At 43.6% G+C, this 22,005-nt stretch overlaps 1 protein-coding gene across 2 annotated transcripts in view; it reads left to right on the top strand.

The window, feature by feature from the left end:
* Positions 1-22,005, top strand: part of RPH3A (rabphilin 3A) — a 1,455,977-nt gene that overhangs the window by 1,217,329 nt on the left and 216,643 nt on the right. For both annotated transcript variants that reach the window (XM_069619488.1, XM_069619489.1), the window contains 2 exons: positions 4,721-4,830; positions 18,143-18,269. In XM_069619488.1, the coding sequence (XP_069475589.1) occupies positions 4,721-4,830; positions 18,143-18,269 (237 nt within the window). The remainder of the gene's footprint in view (positions 1-4,720; positions 4,831-18,142; positions 18,270-22,005) is intronic.

The following is a 22,005-nucleotide window of genomic DNA, read 5'->3' as shown; positions in this document are numbered from 1 at the left end:
TTTGATTGAGCTAGCCAACCACTCACCCCTACCTTACTGACCAGATCAATTGTTCTGTTGGCAGGTATGTGGGGTGCGAAACTCGGAACGGGGTCTATCACGTGTAGTAAAACCTCGTTATGAGCCTGTTCATTGGCTGGGAGGCCACCACACCCCACTTGCTGGATGCTAACGATAGGTAAATGTACAGGTACCCAAGTGCCTGGGAGCTCATACTCACACAAAAAACACATCACTCTGTGAAATTCAGCAGGCCACAGTTCCCTCATTATTCATTGAATCTGCTTTGTTTTCCTGTGTGTGCTCATGCACACATAGTGGATTTCAGTCATGGCGGTGGTCAGTACCATTCAATCTTGCAAACTATAGCAACTTTCTGCAGGCGCTAAAATGCACACACAGTCCACATAAACCAGTTCTATTCACAGGGATCAGAAGACTGAGGGCCTCATTACAAGCATGGCGGTCCGGGTGCTATGGTACTGATAAGCATGCCGGCACTGTAGTTCCCGGACCGCCATACAACGTGCTCTGCACACGGGTACCGTTTTACCTGCCAGGTTTTTCGTGGCGAGTGTAATGGAACCCGCGAGCAGAGCACGTCGGATGCACCGGCACAACTCTGCATGTGCCGGTGCATCCGACCTCCCCATCCCCATTCAGCCCTATGCGGCAGAATGGGGATCAGGAGGCCCTTGATTCCGGCATCCGCAAATGGGCAAATACCGGGTCCGCCTAGCTTGGCATGCCCCGGTTCTTGCCCATTTGCGTGTGCTGGAGAAAATGCAACTCCGGCGGCAACCTTGTCCTTAATAACCCTGGAATGAACATCCTGCAGTGCAGTTTCACCACCAGGTTTCCTGCGCTGTGTCAATTAAATATGGAGTGGGGCGTAAGTGGAATAATCCACAGAAACAATGTTTTCTGTGGGATTCTCTAGCCCAGGGAACTGCAACCTTTCTCTTTCCAGATGCTTTGGACTACAATTTCTATTAGCCCTAGGCAGCATAGTCAATGGAGGGGGATCAGGAGAGCCATAGTCCACAACATCTGGAGATCCTATTTTGCATTCAGAATAAGTGGTTTTATGGTTCTAGTTCCCTCAGCTAGCACCCCTCACATGGATGCGATGTGGGGCGTGCCAGGGTTATCAGCTTGGTTTCCTGGCTTCCCATTTGGTGCATTTGGCACTGCCCTTGCGCACAGAGGACACAGAGGCATACCAGGAAGAGAAAGCAAACAAACAGTACTTGTGATTTAAACATGTCTGCTCTCTGTGTGTACATCACATCCTTGACGTGGCCCTAAGTTGCTCAAAGCTGAAGAAAGTCTTAAATTTGCTAATATCTTTAAATGCAATAAAAAGAGGTAAGTAATGTGTAGATATGCCTTTCATCATACATCGCTATTTACTGACTCATCATTCGTTGATACTTGTGACTAAATATTTGGTTTAGTTTGAGTACATTTTGTTCTTCTTCGATACGTTAGCATCAGAGGTCATACAACAGAAACTGCATTGAGCCCATAAGTCATAAACTTTCCACAGATGCTTAATTAAATGTGCCCAAAAATCAAATTGCATTCTGTGTTGTACAACCAGTGAATTCTCAAATGAATTCTTTAAAAATGTTTCCCCCCAACTATTAGGCCCTGATTCATGGAATTATTTGCGTGTAAAACAGCGATTCGCATGCCATTCTGCCCGCAAATCCATGTTTGATGAATGGGGATTTGCAGGCAGAATGGCCCGCATATCCCTTTTTTTACATGCAAATAATTCCATGAATTGGGCCTTTAATGTTTTTTAGAAATATGAGGAGTTTACTATTGAAGATGTATTTTCATGTTGCTGTTGTATTTACCCAGTACTTGGACATGTTAGGTTATAGCTCACATTTGGTAACTATACCACAAATTGGAATAAGAGGCCTTTACTTGCATAGGATGGATATCTGCAGCATTTCAATTTATGAATATCTTACACTCTCAAAGTGGCACATTGGCCCTTGACAGGATTCTAACATGCCAAGGTTCTACTACAATGAAGATGTAAAAGAGAAAGACGACTAACAGAATAAGATACAGAAATTCAATTAGCCAGCAGGTCCCGGCATAACAGACGCCATTCTAGCATATCTTAAAGGTCAATATCAGTAAGTAATTCATGGGGTCACTTCTCTCCCCCTTCTTAAATATTGGAATTTCCACTGATCACTTCCAGGAAGGGGGCATAGGTCCTGTGATGTATTCATGGCCATTGAAAAGGCTAAACACATAGGTAATTGTCTTTCGAATTTAAAAGATATATTTGTATCAGATGTAATGAGGTATGCGCGGTTTAAGAACAGTATCTTAGTTCCATCAATTACATGGGCCTCTATGATGTGTCTTTGTACACGCATAATTGTGAACCTTTTTCAATTGCAGAGTATTTCGTAGTTTCATAAATACAGCACCTACTTTCAGTTTTAGCTCATGAGGAGACATTCGTCCTACAGCGTTTTGCTCTTTAGAGACTGAATCATTGAGCCGGTAATTAACTGTTCATTGACACTGGAACCGTTGTGCCGTGTGTGAAGAAAAGGGAGGGTGGAAATAAGTAACTTTATGTTATTCCGAATGTTTGCGATAGTGGAAGGTGAAGGTGACCGTGTATGTTAAAATGGTAGCTGTTGTTGAATTGGAAGGGCAAACAGAGGTGCACTTTGTCATTTGGACAGCAGAGGGCAACCTAACACTGATAAATTGCATCAGCTGAGTTTGAAAACATGCCTAAGCCTTTTATAGATATAGATATGGGAAAAGGAAGAATTTACATTGTTTTTTTGAAAGACTATTGATTGTCTTCCTTCTGGAGAAGTTCTCTTACTAAGTTCCGGAGGACCACTTGAGTGAAGTACTGCCCCCAAATCGTTAGTTGATTTTTATGTGGAACTAAACAATGTGCATTCAAAGAATGATGGGAGCAACGAGGGGCATGCATTTCAGATCATTTTGTAAGGAATACAAGATGTTGGTGTTGGAAGGCATTATGTATCAGGCAGAGGTCTTTCAACTTTATCCTTTGAGCAACTGGAAACCAGTGCATATATATTAATGTGGCTTATACATGTGTCTTCCAAGGAAGTTTGAGTAGAATTCTCGCTAACAACTTTTGAATCCTTTTTAATCTTTAGAGTAAAAATTGAATGACCATAATCAAGTCAATCAGTAACACAAAGATTAATCACTTAAACTTGATGAATGAATGAATGAAGTTGTGGGAGTTCCTTTAGATGGCATGTTTAGCTAAAACAGATGCTAACCACCTTGTAAATTTGGTAGACTGTGGTGATGCCCACATTTTGGTTTTGAGGCTTCACCTCTCACATGAGGACAGCACCATGGCATGCAAAGCAGTATGCCTTAATCTGGTGTGTGAGGGTATAACTGTAATATAACTGCATTCAGCAGGAAGCACTTGGCATGTTATGGCAGCCGCTGAACAAATGATGGGAGCATGTGGGGTATGAAGCTATAACTATCACTAGATGGCACCAGCTGACCATGTGATGCAGTAGTGGCTTATACAGTCAGAGTTCTAGCTTATGATCCACGGCATATTACGGCAGCATAATTGTTAAAATATGGTTGGTAAGCAAAACCGCTGATTCTTTGCATTGCTCTTTGTGATTGCTTCCATTTCAATGCTTATTGCTGCTTTTAAACATGTGTTATGCCACTGACTGGGAAGTAATCCGAGATGGAGGTTATCTGGTGTCACTTCCTTTATTATGGTATGGGTGATAGAGAGATGAAAAGAAAAGAGGTGTCTGGTATAGAACAATACGAGACCTGGTTACGCCAGTTGGGGGTAGACAATACTAACATCAGAAATTGCTTCAATAACTCATATTGTTTAAATTTAAGTTATCAAACAACAAAATTACAGAAAACATATAAAAACAAATCTTCTTTTTAATCTTCTTATATTTTGTAAGAGATACAGAGGCCAACTTTGCCGATGCATTTCGGACTCATGTCCATCATCAGGGCGATTACTACAAAATAAATTAAGGTGCATGTCTATTGCCACATAGAGGTTGATCATTTTGGCATTACAACAAAATACTCTGTTCATAACAACAAAAATAGATTGAAATCATAAAGGTCTATGCTGTCGGCTCTGCTATACTTCAATGAAGAAATCTAATTTATTGATGCGGGTTCACTACAAGTCAGAGCAGGGAACCTGCAATACAAGCATGTGTGCATAATCACTTAGTGTGTTGATTGTCTGTTATACAGGCAAGTGAATTTCCAATGTGTAAGGATAATTAAACAGCCTTGACATTAAATGACGAAAACAAGTGGTGGGTACAAAGTCCAGGGGGATTACCTTAATGTTACAGTGATAGATAGCGTGACTGAGTATATACACGTTCTAGTCGGTCACGGTGACCAATCCTGTTGGTAGTTGTTCTGCTCTGTGGATGAAACGAGCGCTAATAAACACATTGGGAGAGAGATGATACCACTCATGCTACCCTGGTGTTTTGATCAGTAGACCGCTCAGCCTCACAAGCAATAGAAATATGAAACATGTACCAATATATTAAAAAGTAGGCCAACAGTAGTATAAATGGGCTAGAAGCAAAACAATGCTAATTGTGAGACGAGGGGCACTTGCTCTATTTGTTTTATTGTATTTTATATAACAATGTCTATATTTCCACAGGCAAACAAGTTGCGCACTAAAACTCTGCGCAACACGCGGAATCCCAACTGGAATGAAACTCTGGTGTACCACGGCATTACAGAGGAGGACATGACGAGGAAAACATTAAGGTAAGTCTATAGCTCTCTAGGCGATGGCCATGTCAAAACTGTATTTTAAATGCTACTAATGACAGCAAAAAAAGAAAATATAAAGCACACCACTCCGTTAATACATTAAATCACTATCTTTTTGCTTTAACTCAATACATTACATTAACATACATTAAACTATTTTCCATAAATATCTCTATCTATGTGTTAAGGTATTCTTTTAGTGTTTGTTTTCTGCTCATACGCGGTAGAGGTCATGCTTGGACAAAAAGCTCCCTTCTTATAAGAAATAGCCCAGCAGCGCAGTATTTGCTTGCAAATGTACTGGCATTTGTTTCTAATATCTTAAAATGTCCTCAACTTTCTTAGTAGAAATTTAAAGTTATCAAGTATAAAGTAAGCTATTAAAGAGGTGCCAGTTCTGGTGTGGTTTAGCAATCAACCGTGGCGTTAGTAAGGAGGTGTTTGTAGTGCTGGTGTTTACTCTGTGGCTAGTACACTTCGTAATGGGAGATTACCTTTAAATGAATGACCGAATTTTGAGAATGGAATACATAAAATAAGCTGATCCGCACTTGTACGCATCCAAACAGGTATATTCGCCGGTACTGATGTTGAAATTGCATGGAGAGTTGGCCAGCCCCACATCTTTTTATAATACTTTACCCTGTGGTACCCGTGCACATATTTTAGGTTTGCGTGCCAGATGGCAACGCTTAGACATTTCTTTGCTTGGAAAAGGGCTCTGGTTGTGAGGGGACTGTGTCCAAACCCTACCTTTACGGTATTGACTGATTTATGAAAAGAAACTGATACAAAGTAAATGTTCCCCAAGGCAATAGAATTCAGTAAATTGATATATGTATTGTTTGGCACCAGGTCTTTTCTCAGTTCATTTGCAATTAGATAAGATAGGACCAGAATTGCTTCACTCTAGTGGAAATACTTAAGCAACACTGTAAATGTCTCTATGTTTGGTTTCATGAAACAAAATATATGGGGCCAGTGTTTTCCTATGGGAATGCACCATTGTAAAAAGCTTTTGTAAATTAGGCCCACGGGCTCTTGCTTTCTTGCTCTGCAGCTATAATCCAAAATGCTCTACAATGACTATTTGTCCTTCATCCTCTAGTCTGGACATGTGAGTGTCTTGTGCCTGCTCCCTTCTTCGTGCTTATAAAGATCACATGGCTACTGCAGCTTCTTGGGCAAGGCTCCTCCTGACCTCTACAAGGTGCATCCTTTTATCTAGGAACTCCCATGCAATCTGGTCCAGTTGTTTCGCCTCTTGTTCAGCCTCACCCATATCCAGTCTCAGAATATGGGGAATAAAGAAACCTTTAAAATCGCTTGCTTCAATGCAGTTTAACCTTTTGTTGTCTTGTCCTGGGCATAGGGTTAATAACTCCACAGATTCATTTTAATGGTTGCAATTATTAATATCCTCATTTTAAGTTTCATTTTCACAGGAGTCGCCAACGTTATAGACTGATGTGGCTCTCCTAGGACGGCAGTGAGACTCTGATCTCTCTCACCTTAGCACACTATTGAGAAACCCCTCAACCTTCCCCTAGACAGTCCACAGTAACCCTGCATTACGTTCTAGGTATCCGTGGACATCTTCTATAAAATAATGTTAATAACAATGCACTCGCCATATGCTGCCGGTGGGAACAGGTTTACTGTTTGGAGCACTGGTAATGAAAGGTGTTGCATTTAATGCACGTGAACATCAATCACTTCTTTTATCATAGAATTAAGGTTAGCTAATTGGACCCACACCAATTCGAAATTGTGACCATGGTTGCACACAGATCTCAGGACTCACTAAACTGCCTTCCCACGATTACCGCTCCGTCTTCCAGTCTTGGTTTTTCTTTGTTCCTGTCACAGGCTTGATTGAGTACCCAGCTCCGGTTCAGCCTATTCGGTTCAGCCTATTCAATGCTCATGCCACCAGTTACTGTGGCATAGACAGTTTGACCATCCTGCTGGTTCCTGCAGGAGTGGGGGTGGTGCAGGCAAGCACGTGCATCTTCTTTCTAGAGAAAGTGTGTGGGCTGAAGTTATGCCCCTTGATGATGCATGAGTGACCACCATGGTGATACTTGCTACACCTTCTAATCCATGCACATACATAAAATTCCTTCTGAGAAATGTCATACATTGGACTCTGGTCCCCAGAGGGCGTTCACCCCCACAAGCTCGTTGAGGCCATACTAAAGGGATAGAGGTGCTATATAAATGACAAACTACCACTACTAATCCAGGGGTAAACAAGATGACACCCTCCATATATGTATCCTAGAAATTTAAATGGATCCAGCCAGCACAGTCATTGTGAGGGATCACTTAAGCTGTAGAAAAAATGTCTGAATGGGGACAAGTTAAGAACCTCTAACTTTTGCTTGAGCTGCCTTCAGCCTTCTTTTGACCGCTGATTAGATATGCTATCGAGAGGAAGATACATGTCAAATTATTGCATGCTTTAGGTGTATCTGTATCCTTTGCCCAGATTACACTTATTTACTTATGAATGGACACTCCTTTAATCAATCTGTTAACGATTTGACAATATCAAATGTAATGCTCATATCAGATTCTGTAAACTTCTTTTAAATTCCAAACCATTGATGATGTTGTCTAATTGCTATGTTAAGGAAATTGAAAACTAGAGATGTGGATTCTAATTCCGACATCAGCCTTTGGCTAGATCATGGGTTCGTGATCACAATGCTTCATCTGCCTGTGCTTCAAATATAAATATACAATGTAGGCGAGTAAGAAAACCACTGTACACAATGGTAGTGAACTGCATGTTCATAATGTCTAACTGAACAGATTTCCATGAATTACCTTAACCCCACGTTGATGGTCTTATGTACGATGCCAGAAAAGAACAACCACCAGGCAGGACTTCTACTAAACACATGCTATACAATCAGCCCACAGTACATGCATGAAGCATCAGACAATAACAGTGGTGTGTATTTAACAAAGGCTACATGTTACTGGAAATATGACAGTAAACAAAACCTTTAGAGATCCGCAAAACCTTACCTCCACGGAGAAGTATAGAGTAGTTCTTCTGGGTGGACTTCCACCTGGCATGACTGGGCATCGACGAGAGGCAACATTTTTCTCTTTGGGCTGGTACATCCCAGAAATGCCCTAGAGAGACCACCCTTAACCTGGGGATTTCTTCCCCAATCAAAGAGCACTACAATAAATTGTTTACGTTTTATAGCACAATATTGCCGACTCATATAAAGGCATGTAAATCCCCCCGTGCCAACAGTGAGCCAAGAACCAGGCCGGGGTAATAGAAATAATATCTATTTAAATAAATTATAAGCTCAATGAATAATAACTTTACTTGATTACTCACCCCACCTTCCATGTGGCAAAAAACAAAGCTTCAATTGCACAACACATCTTTTTGGGATGTTACTTTTAAACACACTGTTTCTGCATTTTACTTTTGTCACACTAACTTGGAGCACAGGCGAAACAACTGGTTCAACCCTCTTGTCCCACAAACCACTTTTGTCAAATTAAACAATACTTTGTAACATGACTAGAACATCAACATCAGCACTTCTTGATAAGGGTTTACTTTTAATCACATACACATTTCGATTTTCAAAGCAGTCTTACAGCAACATTTGTTGTGTTAATTTCCCTGCTCACTGGAAAATGCTTGCAATTTTGGAAACACTGATCTGGACAAATAAATGTGTCAAATAGCACCCTGTTTCCGTTTCACCCCTAAACAATCTAAAATCGTTCTTCTAGCAGGGTTATATACTCCCTCTCTGGGGAGAGTGTATGTTGGTCAGTGGAAATTACACCCCGACTGGCTGGCCATGTCCACCTCTTTAGTTGCTCTCCATTGGATCCGGAGCCGGGAGCAACTGCTGGCCCCCTCAAGGGGCCTCATCAAGGTACCAGGTCCCTCCCTGTGTGGTCCTGTCCAGGCCTGGGAGGACCTGCTGCTTACCACTTCACAAATTGCCAACTTGCTGCTGAGTTCCCCTCACCCACCGGTAAGCAATCAACATCCTGCATTGTGGTCTGCTCCTTCCTCTTAGTGCCACCTCATACACTTGGCCACCATGTCTCCCTGCTGCTTCGGATCAAATTGTCTTTTATGCTCCCTCAGACTACTGCACTTCTTCCATGATCGCCAGCATGCCTACATATGCAACAGAGATGTTTCTTTCATCCCAGCCAACTATGATGTTCATTCGAATTTAGGTGTGCTTCTAAATCTGTGTATCCCCCATTTTGTGCTGTACTTGGAGCTCTTTGGTAAATTCAAATTTAGGTGTGCTTTAAATCTGTGCATCCCCCATTTTGTGCTGTACTTAGTGCTCTTTGGTAAATTTGAATGTAGTTGTGCTTTGCTTTACATCTGTGCATCCTCTTGCCTCTGTTGGCTGCTAGGCTGCCTGGCGAGCTTTTCCATGCATTGTACAGCCTCTCCAACTCTCCCTTTTTCCCTCCACCTCAATGGCACTCTCCATCTCCCCCATCTATTCTACCCACTACTCTATTACTTATCCCTCCTCTCTCACAAATTCTGGAAGAAAAAAGTTTGAAAAAGATCTCTTGGACTCTATTCCTCGCCTACCTATCGCTGGCACCTAGGTTAGTGTTACTTCCAGACAGACCTTGTATGATATCCTCTTCTCTGTCCCCTCTCCAGACCTTTGGACTTCCCACCTGATCTCTAGCCTCTCCCCTTTTTCCTCTTCACCCATTAATGAAAGCACTAGATGGGATGTACGCTTGGGGCATGTCTCATCCTCTAGGTTCATCATTAATGTCCATCACAATGGCACTGTCATGGCTTAGGGTCCTCAACCCAATCTTTTTCTCTTTGACCGGCCCCTCCTGACCCTCATCAGCTCCTACCTTCTCTTGCTACTCCTCCTTCCTCTCTCTCTTCACCTGCTTCACCACCTCCAATGAGTGTACCACCCCCCTGTACCCCTCCTCAGAAAACCTTCAAAGGTGGTGAGCGGCTACACTTAACCATTCTGAATGCTTGATCTGCTGTCAAATATTCTTCTGACATCTGCCTCGTGCTTGAAGACTTTGATCTCGATGTCCTCACTCTCACCGAGACATGGTTCAATTCCAACTCAGTCACTACTTTTTACTCCCTTCTCCCTGATGGCTACAAGATCCTCTCTAAGCCTCAGCCCAACCAGTCTGGTGCTGGAGTAGCCCTGATCTTCCCTGAGTGGGTCCCTAACACTCTCATACCAACCCAGCCCTACTCCTCCTTTGAAATTCATGTCTGTAAGCTTGGTGTCTCTCTGTCTCTTTCTCGCTCTCTCTCTCGCTCTCTCTCTCACACAACCTTGCCACTAGCTATAAGCCCCCTGTCCCTGTCTGTCTTCCTTTTGGAATGGACTGACTTCAACTCCTCTCTTCTGACCTCTACCTCCTCCTCCTTGGAGACTTCAACATCCACCTTGACTCCACTGTTCCTGCCTCTTCACTCTTCTGTGATCTGTACCTCTTCCTCACTATTCTCCCCTCCGGCCCTACCCTCTCTGCCGAACACACTCTTGATGCCTTCATCCCTGCGGATCTCCTGTTCTCCAATCCTCTCACTACCCCTCTCTCCTGGTCTGACCACTATCTCCTCTCTTCTCATCTGGGACCTATCTGCCTCCAACAGCACTGCCAGTGTCCTTTGCAGTCATCTGACTGATGAAACGAGTGCCAGCTATTGCGTTTGCCTCCACCTTCATCCCTCTTCCTTTCCTCCTCTTGACTTTCCCACTGACTCTGTCGTTGCCAATCTTTATCTTGCTATCACTAACACTCTTGACCCTGTCATGAGGATCCACCCGAAACCTGTTTCCAAGCGTAACAGCTGGTGTGATTCCGATGTAGCCGCTCTGAAACGCAAGTGCAGAGTTGCTGAATGGAAGTGGCAGACCTCAGGCTCATCCTCTGACAAACTGGCCTGTTGCCTACTCCAAAGGCAATACCGTCTCTCTATCTGCTCCAAGAAGAGGGTCCACATCCAGGCCCATTTCTCTAACAACATGGCTGCACTCTTCAAAATCTGCAAGGAACTCTCCAATCCATCTGCAGTCTCCACCTCGCACTGCACTGGCCACCCACTTCACCTCTAAAACTTAGAAATTCTGAGCTCTCTCTCTCCTTCCCCTTCCTCCATTCCACACCTTGTCCCCCTGCCTCCGCTGGCCTCTCTTCCACCCCCACTGACTATCTCCTCTTTCTCACCTATCACAACGGATGAGATCCATAGAGTAGTCCGCTCTATGAAAGTCTTAATCAAACAGGTTTCTCCCTGTTCTTCCAGAATCATTCAGGACATCATCTCCTCCCTTGCTATGGCTCTTGCTGACTTCTGCAACCACTTCTTAGCATCTGGCTCTTTCCCTTCTTCTCTCAAGTACTCCCTTGTGCACCGCCCCTAAATAATTCTTCAGCCAACCCCTTGTGTCCGGCCAACTACCGGCCTATCTCTACTACACCCTTCCTCTGGAAACTCCTGGAGAAGTTGGTCTTCCCCCAACTGACCAAACACACTGAGCTCGTTGGCTGTTTAAATGACCATCAGTCTGGATTCCGAACATCCAGGGGCAAAGAAACTGCTCTCCTGAACATCCGTGAATACATTCTTGCAAATCTTGACTCTAACTCTCCTGATGTTCTCATTCTCTTTGACCTGTCTTCAGCCTTTGACACGGTCAACCATTCTATCCTCATAAAACGGCTCCAAGATACTCTTGGTATCTCAGACCGAGCACTGGACTGGTTGACCTCCTTTCTCACTGACCGCCCCTCCCAGGTGCTCCTGGACTCCTTCTCCTCCTCCACCACTCTCTCTGCATGTGGTGTTCCCCAGGGCTCTATCCTCTCTCCTTAGCTCTTAAACATTTACCTTGCACCTCTTGCTCGCCTGATATCTGCCTTCTCTCCTCATTTCCGGTGTTACGCAGATAACACTCAACTCTTCTTCAAGCTCCCCTCTTCCTCTTCCTGTTCCTCCTCTATCATCCCTGACTGCTTGTCTGCTATTCAGTCTTGGTGCTTCTCCATTGATCTCTGTCTTAATGCCAGCAATATGGAGATCCTTCTGAACGGGACACCTGATCCCCGTTTCCCTCCTGCACCCTGGCTGCCCTCTCTGGGCTCACCTCCCTCTCTTTCCACTGAGGCCGAAAACCTTGGGATCATCTTTAACTCCTCTCTCACCTTTACTCCTCACATCTTGGACCTTGCCAAGTAGGCCCACTTTCAAATTCACCTCCTTGGAAGCATTCTCCCTTCCCTCACCTTACCCCAGAATCTTAATGTATCTAGAGCTCTGGTCCTCTCCAGGCTAGATTACTGTTACAGCCTCTTTCTCAATCAGCCTCTTTCTTTGCTACGTCCTCTTCAACTAATCCAGAATAGGGCTGCAATACTTATCCTTGGCCTCAAGTCCTGGAACTGTGCCTCTCCAGCTCTGAAATCTCTCCACTGGCTCCCGGGTTGTTTCAAGGATCAAATTCAAGACCCTTTGCAACATCCACAAGGTTGTCTGGGGCATGGGACCACAGTACCTGCAATTCTCTCTTACTACTCTCCTTCCAGATCCATTTGATCTTCTTGCTCCAACTCTCTGCTGATCAAACACTTGTCCAAGCAGAGAGCTGGCGATAGATCTCTCTCCTCAGCTGGTTCCCACTATGGAACTGTCTCCCACTACCTCTCTGTCCTGAACCAGATCACCTCAAGTTCCGCAAACAACTAAAGACCTTTCTTTTCTCCTCCTTCTTCCCTCTTCCCCTCCTGTGCTAACCATCCCCTCTGTCGCTGAGATTGGGGGCATGGTCCCTCAAGAGTCCAATAGGGCCGTGTCTTCTGCCCAGTCCTCCACAGAACCACCGACCTGCACTGACCTCTGGGCCCACACCCACTTATTGGGTGGTTTGCCTGTGCCCTGCACTTACCTGTCTGGGAGTCCGACCTTCCTCTTCACCTGGGATGTCTCCACCCTTGCACTTTCCTGTTGCCTCCCCAATGGGCACCTCCGACACTTCCTCCCAGTGGGTACCGTAATAGCACTTAGCCCCAACCCCAACCCTCCCTTCTTTCATTTTCTTTCACTGCACTTGTATTCTCCGAATGTCACAATGCTTAGTAGGACCGCTGTTCTTTTCTATTTTTCATTGTCATTTTCATTATTTATTTTCTCCCTTGTTGCCTTCCCTTGTGCCGCTTTGAAACATTGTTGTGTTGTATTAGGGCCTTATAAATATTCAATAAATAAATAAATAACTTCACTTTGAAAAGCACCTCTCCTCCCCCCCAGCACCAGAAAACAAGGCAACCATGATATACAGTACCACCCCCTTTTTTTTAAAGTCCAGGTCTAAGGAGTGGGGACAGTTTAGGAATTTTGTTTGGGGCCAAAGGCACTTCCTTTGTTTAAATACAAGGTTTAAGGATGGTGACAAATGGGATTTTTATTTTAGAATAAGTATCACTTTTATAGGAAGGGGTATCAGTTGGGAATTTTGTTTTAGGGACAAGGACATTTTTGTTTTAAGGCCAAGGTTTGGGAATGGACAAACACCTTTTTGTTGTAAAGGCAAGGTTTGGGAATGGTGAAAATTACGCATTTTGTTTTTGTGGGCAGGACACCGCAACTACTTGATGTGACTATAACATTATTCCCGCTAGGAGAGAAGTTGAGCTTCCCCCGTATCAATCTATTTGGGAGTTAATTAAATGAATATACAGTCAAATATGCTAAGGGTCTACACAATTTGCCCTCCCACCTAATATGAATAAAAGATATTAAGGCAGGGAGATTCCCCACACCCTTGGTTTCAAATGGATCAGTTCTACTTACATTGGACCTCTGTTTTGGGAGGCTACTCTTTGGACAGCTCGGGGTCTAGTAACTTCAGTCAGAGATTGGCACCAGTTTTCCTCCCTGATCGGGCTCTCCTTCAGGATCAGGGCCTAGTCAGCTGTTGGGTCCCTGCAGTTTCTCTCTCCCAGGCAAAGTTTAAGGCCTCTCAATGTTAAGGCCTCTCCACCCAAGATCTCAGGCAACTGTCTCAGGATACCCTCAGGTGGATTAACAGCAAGTCTTGGAAGATATTTACAGCTTCCCCTCAAAGATCATTTCCTTAGGCAGCTTTTCTCCTTGTCTGATCCCCTCTTGGATAGAGCAAGTGCTTTTTAATGTATAAGCCACACCACTAATTATTACAATTAGAGGGTGCCAGTTTATTATTGCTAACTTTCCCAGTAGAGGATCATTCTCTCTACCGCCTCCCAAGAGCCAACCCCTCCCTGCGGATAGAATAAGGGAGATCTGTGATTGAAAAGAAGTGAAGAGGCACACACCTACTATCAATTGCATTTTTTAATATGACAGTATTTTTCCCAAAAAATCCCAACATGGCATGTTTTAGTAACTTACTGATACATGGCATAATATATAGATATTAATATTCCCCTCCTCATGATGGACCAAGAATGCTCACTTTCATTTTAGCATGCCATAACATAGGCACGCTATGGTTTTTCGCCCTTTCTTCCAAAAGTATAATAGTTACGAATATGAAATTTAATATCCAGATACCTAATTTAACTAGCCATCAGCTCGCCAATTAGATTCAGGACATTTTTGGGGAAGCTAAAAAAACTTTGCCGATTATAATTTGAGTCCCAAAAATTGTATGTGAATGAATGTAGCTTTAAAATGACACTGGAATGAACTTGGTGTGACTTATCTAGCGGTTAGCCTAGGGTTACTTCACCCTGGGAATTAGTGTTGGCTGGTTTCTGACCTCCACCTAATAGTTTATAGAATCTCTTGCAGTTCAAAAAAAAGAAAGGGATTCCCGAAAAAATAAAAAATATCTTTCAAAGTTTCTTTTTGTATCAAAGTATTATCTTGGTCAGGTATTCCGGTTTTTATCCCATCTTTAGGGATATGTAGACTTGGCTTGTGGACGTCGGTACTCCCAAATCAAAAAATGTTTGTTCTTGGGCCCTCCTGAACTCTCACCTGGTGGCCTTGGATAGGTTGCAAGCTTCTTTGTCCCTGCTTGATCTCTCTCTCTTGCTTTTAATGGGCAGTCCCATTCTTGTCCCAGACTAGGCAACAGGAATATTTAACCCTATGGGATTCTCAGTCTGGTTCAACCCTTTTTTGGATAGCCCTTCGATGTGTGGGCTATGGGCATCTTTGGCACTATCAATTTCTGTATTTCATTCCCCCCTCCCTGCGGTAGTTCCTCTGTTTGCCATGCACGGTCACAGCCTTCTCTGGCCCTGTCCAATGGTCGATGTCATTCACCCCTTCCTGAGGTAGTCCTTATTTAAGCCCCTCTCAGGCTAAGGCTTCTCTAGCCCTGTCGGCTCCTCATACTTGGCTCCAGCTGAGTCTGCGCGGACTGCAGCTCCCAGCGCTTTTCTCCTGCTGGGAGTGTCAGCGTTGGTGCTCTTGGATGCCCATAACTCTTGGCCTCGGTGGTGGTGTGACTTCCTGCCTCAGCGGACCCTCAGTGGCTGAGGGCTGCCTTCACCTTTGTCGAAGTTACAGCATTCTCCACACTGTTTTCGGTCTCCAGCCAAAACGCTTTTGGTCTGCGACTCTGTTCCTCCTCTGAATGGCTCCACAAGCCTACACTCCTCACTCTATGGCATATACTCTCCTCTGCTTCTGATGTCTGGCAGACTTTAAGTTCCTCCCTGGAACGGAAGGAGACATTTGGTTGGTCCTGGCATCTACAGAGAGGTGTCAACAAATACAAGTCAGAAACCAAGCCATCCACAATAAAGGGGTCCTGCACATAATTGCTCTTTTCACTTCCCATACAACCAACAAACATGTCAGACTTATGAGTAAGGGGAGATGTGATGTAATCCTTACTAAGCATTCCTTGTCCCTAGTGGAATCCTGCCTGCCCTGTCCCCTATGGAGGGTATTGTGTAGCACGCTGTCCTCCTTAGTCACAGAGGGGTTGTCTCCTCCTTGGGGAGAAGGGACACATTCATTGGATTAATCACAGAAGGTACGAGATGGCTCGTCTGGCCCTGGTCAGGTCATAGAGAAGGAACAAGCTGGTGGCATATTATTGAGGACAGTGATTACAGCCGGAGTAGAGAACTGACAGGGAAGGGGGAGAACAGGTCAGTCCGGGGACCCCGGCTCCTACTTTCCCAGTAGCTATTTCTCTCCCTCCAAATCCTAGAAGAGATCCAGAAGAGACTAAAATTATACTGTTCAGATGAAGGGTTCGGTACTCCCACCCCATAAAATGTGCATAGAGCAGCCACAGAGGAGAAATGGTTTGGAAAGCCCCTAAAACCGCAATGACAAAGGTTGACTTAGGGAATCCTTCTAAGAAGAGAGGCACAGAACCCTTAAAGCTTTCCATGAGATAGGGTCAGAGACAACTGTGATACCAGACACAAATCTGTATCTCATAGAAGGGTTTTGAGTTTTCTTTATCCATCCCCTTTATTGTTTGGCCCATCCTGTGCAGCATACCCCGAGTAAAAATCTTCTTGAACCATTCTTGTCCTCTGGCTGAGGAAGACTGTGCAGCAAAGACACAGAGCCTGGTGACCACGAGTAAAGCATAAACATCAGTTCTGCACATGGACCTGGTTTCGCCTTTGACAGTCAGATGCTCTTTACTCTGCAATTCTAGGATGCTCCCCCAACTTCTCCATGAGCTGCAACTTAGAATTTGTACATGGCCATCTTGCAGCGTGTCCCACCTTTCCTCCTTCGCTCTCTTTCTCTCTTTCTCTTTCTCTTTCTCTTTCTCTCTCTCTCTCCCTTTCTCTCTCTCTCTGATAAACATTCTGTATTGGGGACGAGCTGCACAAATGTGGAGGAGAGCATTTGGGGAATGCTATAACCATTTCTCTGGCACCTGACAAATTGTTGCCTCGCTCCTCCATAGATCCGCTCTTCAATGGCTACACCAGGTGAGCTGCATGGACAGGACACATTTCTAATTTCGCCAGTCCATGTAGGTCACTTCTGAGACCAATGCCACCATTCAATTACATCCTGTCTGCATCTATGCCCCACCCAATTTCTCCTCTGCATTAAAGAAATATCATGTGATAACCAAGAAAAGCCGAATAATGTTACTTCAAATTGAGGGCAGTTTCATAAATCAGGCCAACTGCCCTCACCAGTTCCAATAGTATTGCTTTTTTTTAACTAAATCCTCGGAACATAGTCATATGTTAAAGTTTCACACAGTGCACATTCATAGCTAAATGTTCATGGCTGTAGATGCGTGAGAAAATGCGGGAATTGGACTTCTGTTCTTCCTCCCTGAATCCAAAAAGCCTGATTACCTCTGGCATTCGAAGTACCTCTAAGAACCTTACATTGCTTGTCTTTTGTAGGGGTCTGTTGCTGGCGGTGATTGCAACCGTCTAATCCGGCAGCATGTGTTTATTCACATGGAATGTGGCTACTTTTTCTGCACTCTACAACCTTTGGCATTCAGATATTTGGACTACAACTCCCATTCGCTCTAGTCAGAATGGGCAATGGTGAGGGCTCATGGGAGTCACCGTCCAACACCTCTGCTGAGTAGAAGGCAGCCCTGATCTACAGACTGTCAAAACGAATTACTACCATCACCAATGCCTCATTCACAACATGTACCACTCAATTTGTAACTGGGGGTCAATTATGTTCTGATCAGCTGGTATGATGATGTGAAAACAACACTCAAGACAATCAGAATGCACTTCAGCGGCTTTATTATTGTCAAAGACAGCAGGTTATGGGGGTGGTGGTGATAGGATGTGGCATTAGACAAGGAATCCTGTGTGGCAATGCTCTTGACTGCATGCAGCTCTGGTAGTAAATCACATATATCTATAGGGCTGATGCAGAGATTAATGCTGTCCCAAAAGAAGTGTCTCTTTGGCAATTCTTCCTTGCAGTAATGCCAAACCTGAAATTGTGCAGCCATAGTAGCACCCCCTTGTGACCCATGTATGGTGTCAATAAGCAGCTGCTAGTAACAGCTTTATTGAATCGTCAGCCCTGTGCACCTTATGTATTCAAATAGGCATGCATACATTATAAACACGTTTGCTGCACTTCAACATGTGACATCCAGCTTTAACAAATGCAATTGTTTGTGCATAACCGCTGCATAAATACCATATTTCTGTAAAGGTATTTCACACTGATGGCTAGAAAAACCTTTGTGATTATACCACTTTTTAACAAATTTTATCTTACTTGGAAGTGCATATTTATTGGTCCTTCTGCTTTTTACAATATCAATTTCAGGATTTCAGTCTGTGATGAAGATAAGTTCGGCCACAATGAATTCATTGGAGAGACAAGATTTTCCCTCAAAAAACTGAAACCGAATGTGAAAAAGAACCTCAATGTATGCTTGGAGAGGGTGGTACCGGTGAGTCTGGAAGTCTCTGTGATTACATTGCTACGCATCATAAGTATAACGCCATTCATGGTTACGCTGTGGGTCAATATTTTACACACACCCAATGATTGAAAAAAGGGAAGCTTGGTGCCAAGCTATCCAAGACGAGTTCATAAAAAAACTGTACTCACCAACTGAACATTTTAGCTTGTCAAGCTTTTCTAAACACTTCTCCCTTGTATTTATCACTGGATGTCAGAGTAACAGCTATAGAATCTGTCCCTGTTTCAGAGTCACGCCTCTTCTTCTTTCACCAGGTATCGAAGGGTGAAGTTACACATACTCTAAAAGGCATGAAACCTACTTCATGTTTTGGGGACATATTCCCCTCAAATATAATCTAGGGCTCAGAGTCATTAATTCTCTGGATTACTAGGATCATAAATGCTCTCTTCTCTGAGTTTCTTTTCCTTTACTCTACCAAGAAGTACTGGATTACTTAAAAGGACAATTTTGGATCCAGTAATACCAGGGAACTATCAACCAATTACTAATGCTCCTTTTTTGCTGACATTTTAGACCAAATAGCAAATAGCCAACTTCAGGGCTTCATTGAAACTAATAACCTGTTAGATCGGCAAGCAAGCTTTAGTACAGACTTTGGCACTGAGACAGCGCTCCTTTATTTAAAATCTAATAGTACCTGGCACAGGTTTTGTTTTTGCTCACAAACTGATTGGTTTGTTTGCGAGCCTTACCTGACCCCTTGTGCTGCTGTTTCTTTTTTTCTGGCCAACATGGAACGGGAGAAGGGACTACGCGTAGTCCCTTCTCCCCTTCCATGTGGGCCATTTCCCTTGTTTGCTATGGCCGCCACAGAAAGAGAAAATGTACTACATTTTCCTTTCCGCAGTGGCCATTTTTGTAACTTTTCTTTCCAGCTGCGAAACGCAACGTTTCTCCCAGCTGAAATAAAACACAACATTAGTACCCAGGTCTAACGGGCCTTGGTACTAATGGCAATAAGCCCCTCAACTGCGGGCCATTACCACCTAAGGTAATGTCCCCGGAGCATTTGTGAAGGCCCTCGCTTTGTCGGGCTGTAACTATGGAGCCCAGGGGCATTACCTTAGGCGATAATGGCACGCAGTCTCAGGGTTTATTGCCTAAATATTAATTACACTGGTTTAAGGATTGAAAATAATCATGATTGGGAATTCTAATCGTATTTATTCTTTCCTATATGTTTTATGCCCATGGTGATGATATTATTAAAAGCCAATGATTTTGTTGAATAAATGATACTAAATAAATAAATAAATCTAATATCACTTCCATCATCGATCGATGGCAAGTAGAACTTCTTATGCTACTGCACCTCTCTGCAGGTTTTGACTTAGTTGATTATCAGCTACTTGTGAAGAGCTTGATTAAGCTGGGTAATTTGCTCAATCTGCAGCAGACTGGATCCATTCTTTTTAGGACCTTGTACGGCCAAGGTGGCAGTTGGAGATTTTACGGCCTCAACGTTCTAGCTACTTGCTTGATAGCATGGGAGTACAGTATGCAAACTATGCCAATGACTCCCAGGTCTTGCTCGAACTGTCTGGAGATTACCATCTTCACTCCATAATAATTAATAACATCTATTCTGCCATCCAATTATGGATGGCTTTGAATTCTCTGGCCCTTAACTCTGGTAAGACTGGATCACTGATATTCGGTTCCTTACCATTGCTAATACCTCCAACTACCCCTCTGCCACCATTATCTGCTCTGCTCTCCTTCATCTCACTCCTTCCTCCTTCCTCTCACTCAATTTCCTTGCCTCTTTCTATTCTTCTTGTTGTAATCTTTGTTTCACCTTATGCTGATAGTTACTCCTCTTCTCCCACTCACTGTAACACTCACAATTATGTTGCTCCTACTATTTCTGCTCTGTACTTAACCCTCACTCTCACCCTCTACTGCTTCATCTACTCACTAACAATTCCTACTACCTACTCCACTTCCAATATTATCCTTTACCACCATTATGACTACTACTAATTACTCCTTCCTCTGCATTCACCTTTCTGCTATTCCACTTCCACTATCTCCACTCCCAACTACTACTGCATCCGCCAATACTACTACTAATCCTCTGCTACTCCTACTCTACCTCTCCTCCTCACATTTTCCACTCTCACACAAAAATACTCTTAACAATAGCTTCCGCACTCCAATCACTCTCAGCTCCTCTGGTCTCTCGGACACCTCCTTCACCTCCTCCTGTTCTCACCCTACTCTCTATTTACACCCACACTCCAGACACTACTTTAATACCTCCGCTCCGCACAATGTCCAAACCAGACTTGACTACTCTTTAAGGGGTAGTGAACTACTGAATGAACTGACCTTGACAGAATACAAAAGTACCATCTTGTCAGATCCCCCCCACTTTACTGAAATTGCAATACGCACCCCCAAAACACCTGATTCCAACTTGGAAATTGAGGAGCGAAGCCCTACACGACATTACTTTTTGTGAACATATTTTGTATAGTATTATCGAATACTTTCTACAAAATGAGGGTAGCGTTTCCAGTGCGGGCATACTTTGGGAAGACTTAAAAGTGGCAATTAGAGGTATCACAATTACCCGCTAAGGGAGTATGCAAGCCACAATTTGTAGAGAACTTACATCTGCGGAAGAGGCACTACAAAAGCTCACACAATCCCACCTAGAACAGAAAAACAGAAAGACAAACAAAATAATTCTGCGCCAACAATGCCTTGACTATTGGGACAGACTGGACAAGTATAAAACAACAAATATATAGACACCATGCAGAGGGGGACAAACCAGGCAGATTATTAGCCTGGCTATATAAGAGGGAAGAACAAAGAACACCCATCTACTCAATACTTACACAACAGGGCACCTCATATCATATCATATCATATCATGTAATACACATGAGGGCATCAACAAAGGATTTCAAAACTACTACTGCAACCTGTATCAAGAAAAATCCATAACCAACCAGGTGGAAATAGAAGAAGTGCTAAGCAAAATACACCTCCCTAGATTGGAAGAGTAGGTGAAAAGTGATCTAGACTCCGCAATCACTGTAAAAGAACTGGTGAACACAATAAGATCATTACCTGCAGGAAAAAACCCGGGTTCACATGGCCTGCCTAGCGAATTTTATAAAGAATTTGCTACTGAACTGGGGCCACACCTTCTGAATGAAGCATATGACTCTGGTCTCCTCCCACCAAGACTAAGGGAATCATTAATTATACTCCTTCTGAAACCCAACAAACCTCCACAAGAATGTAATTCCTACAAGCCCCTGTCCATGCTTACCCAAGACATCAAAATCCTTACGACAACTTTAGCTAATAGGTTGAAAAAAGTAATAAATACACTTGTGCACCCGGACCAAACCAGTTACATGCCAGGCAGCCGCATGTCCTGGAACCTAAGACACCTACACCATATCATGTATAGTATTACTTCCTGGGATACACCATGCACCATTGCAACACTGGATGCAGTGAAAGCATTTGATTCCATTAGATGGGATTGGTTATACTCCACACTATGCAGGTTTGGTTTTGGCCCAAATTATTTAAGATGGCTGAAACTAATATATTCAAAACCTGCAGCAAGTGTCAAGATGGCCGGTCACTTTTCAAGGCCCTGTGTACTAGAAAAGGGCAGCAGAAAGGGCTGCTCTGTATCCCTGCTACTATACATTCTGGCTATGGAACCAGTGGC

The sequence above is a fragment of the Ambystoma mexicanum genome, chromosome 10 (genome assembly GCF_040938575.1).
Source record: "Ambystoma mexicanum isolate Mex_15411 chromosome 10, UKY_AmexF1_1, whole genome shotgun sequence".
NCBI lineage: Eukaryota > Metazoa > Chordata > Amphibia > Caudata > Ambystomatidae > Ambystoma > Ambystoma mexicanum.
Note: the sequence above shows the minus strand (reverse complement) of the source record. Positions and strands in the feature narration are given on the sequence as shown.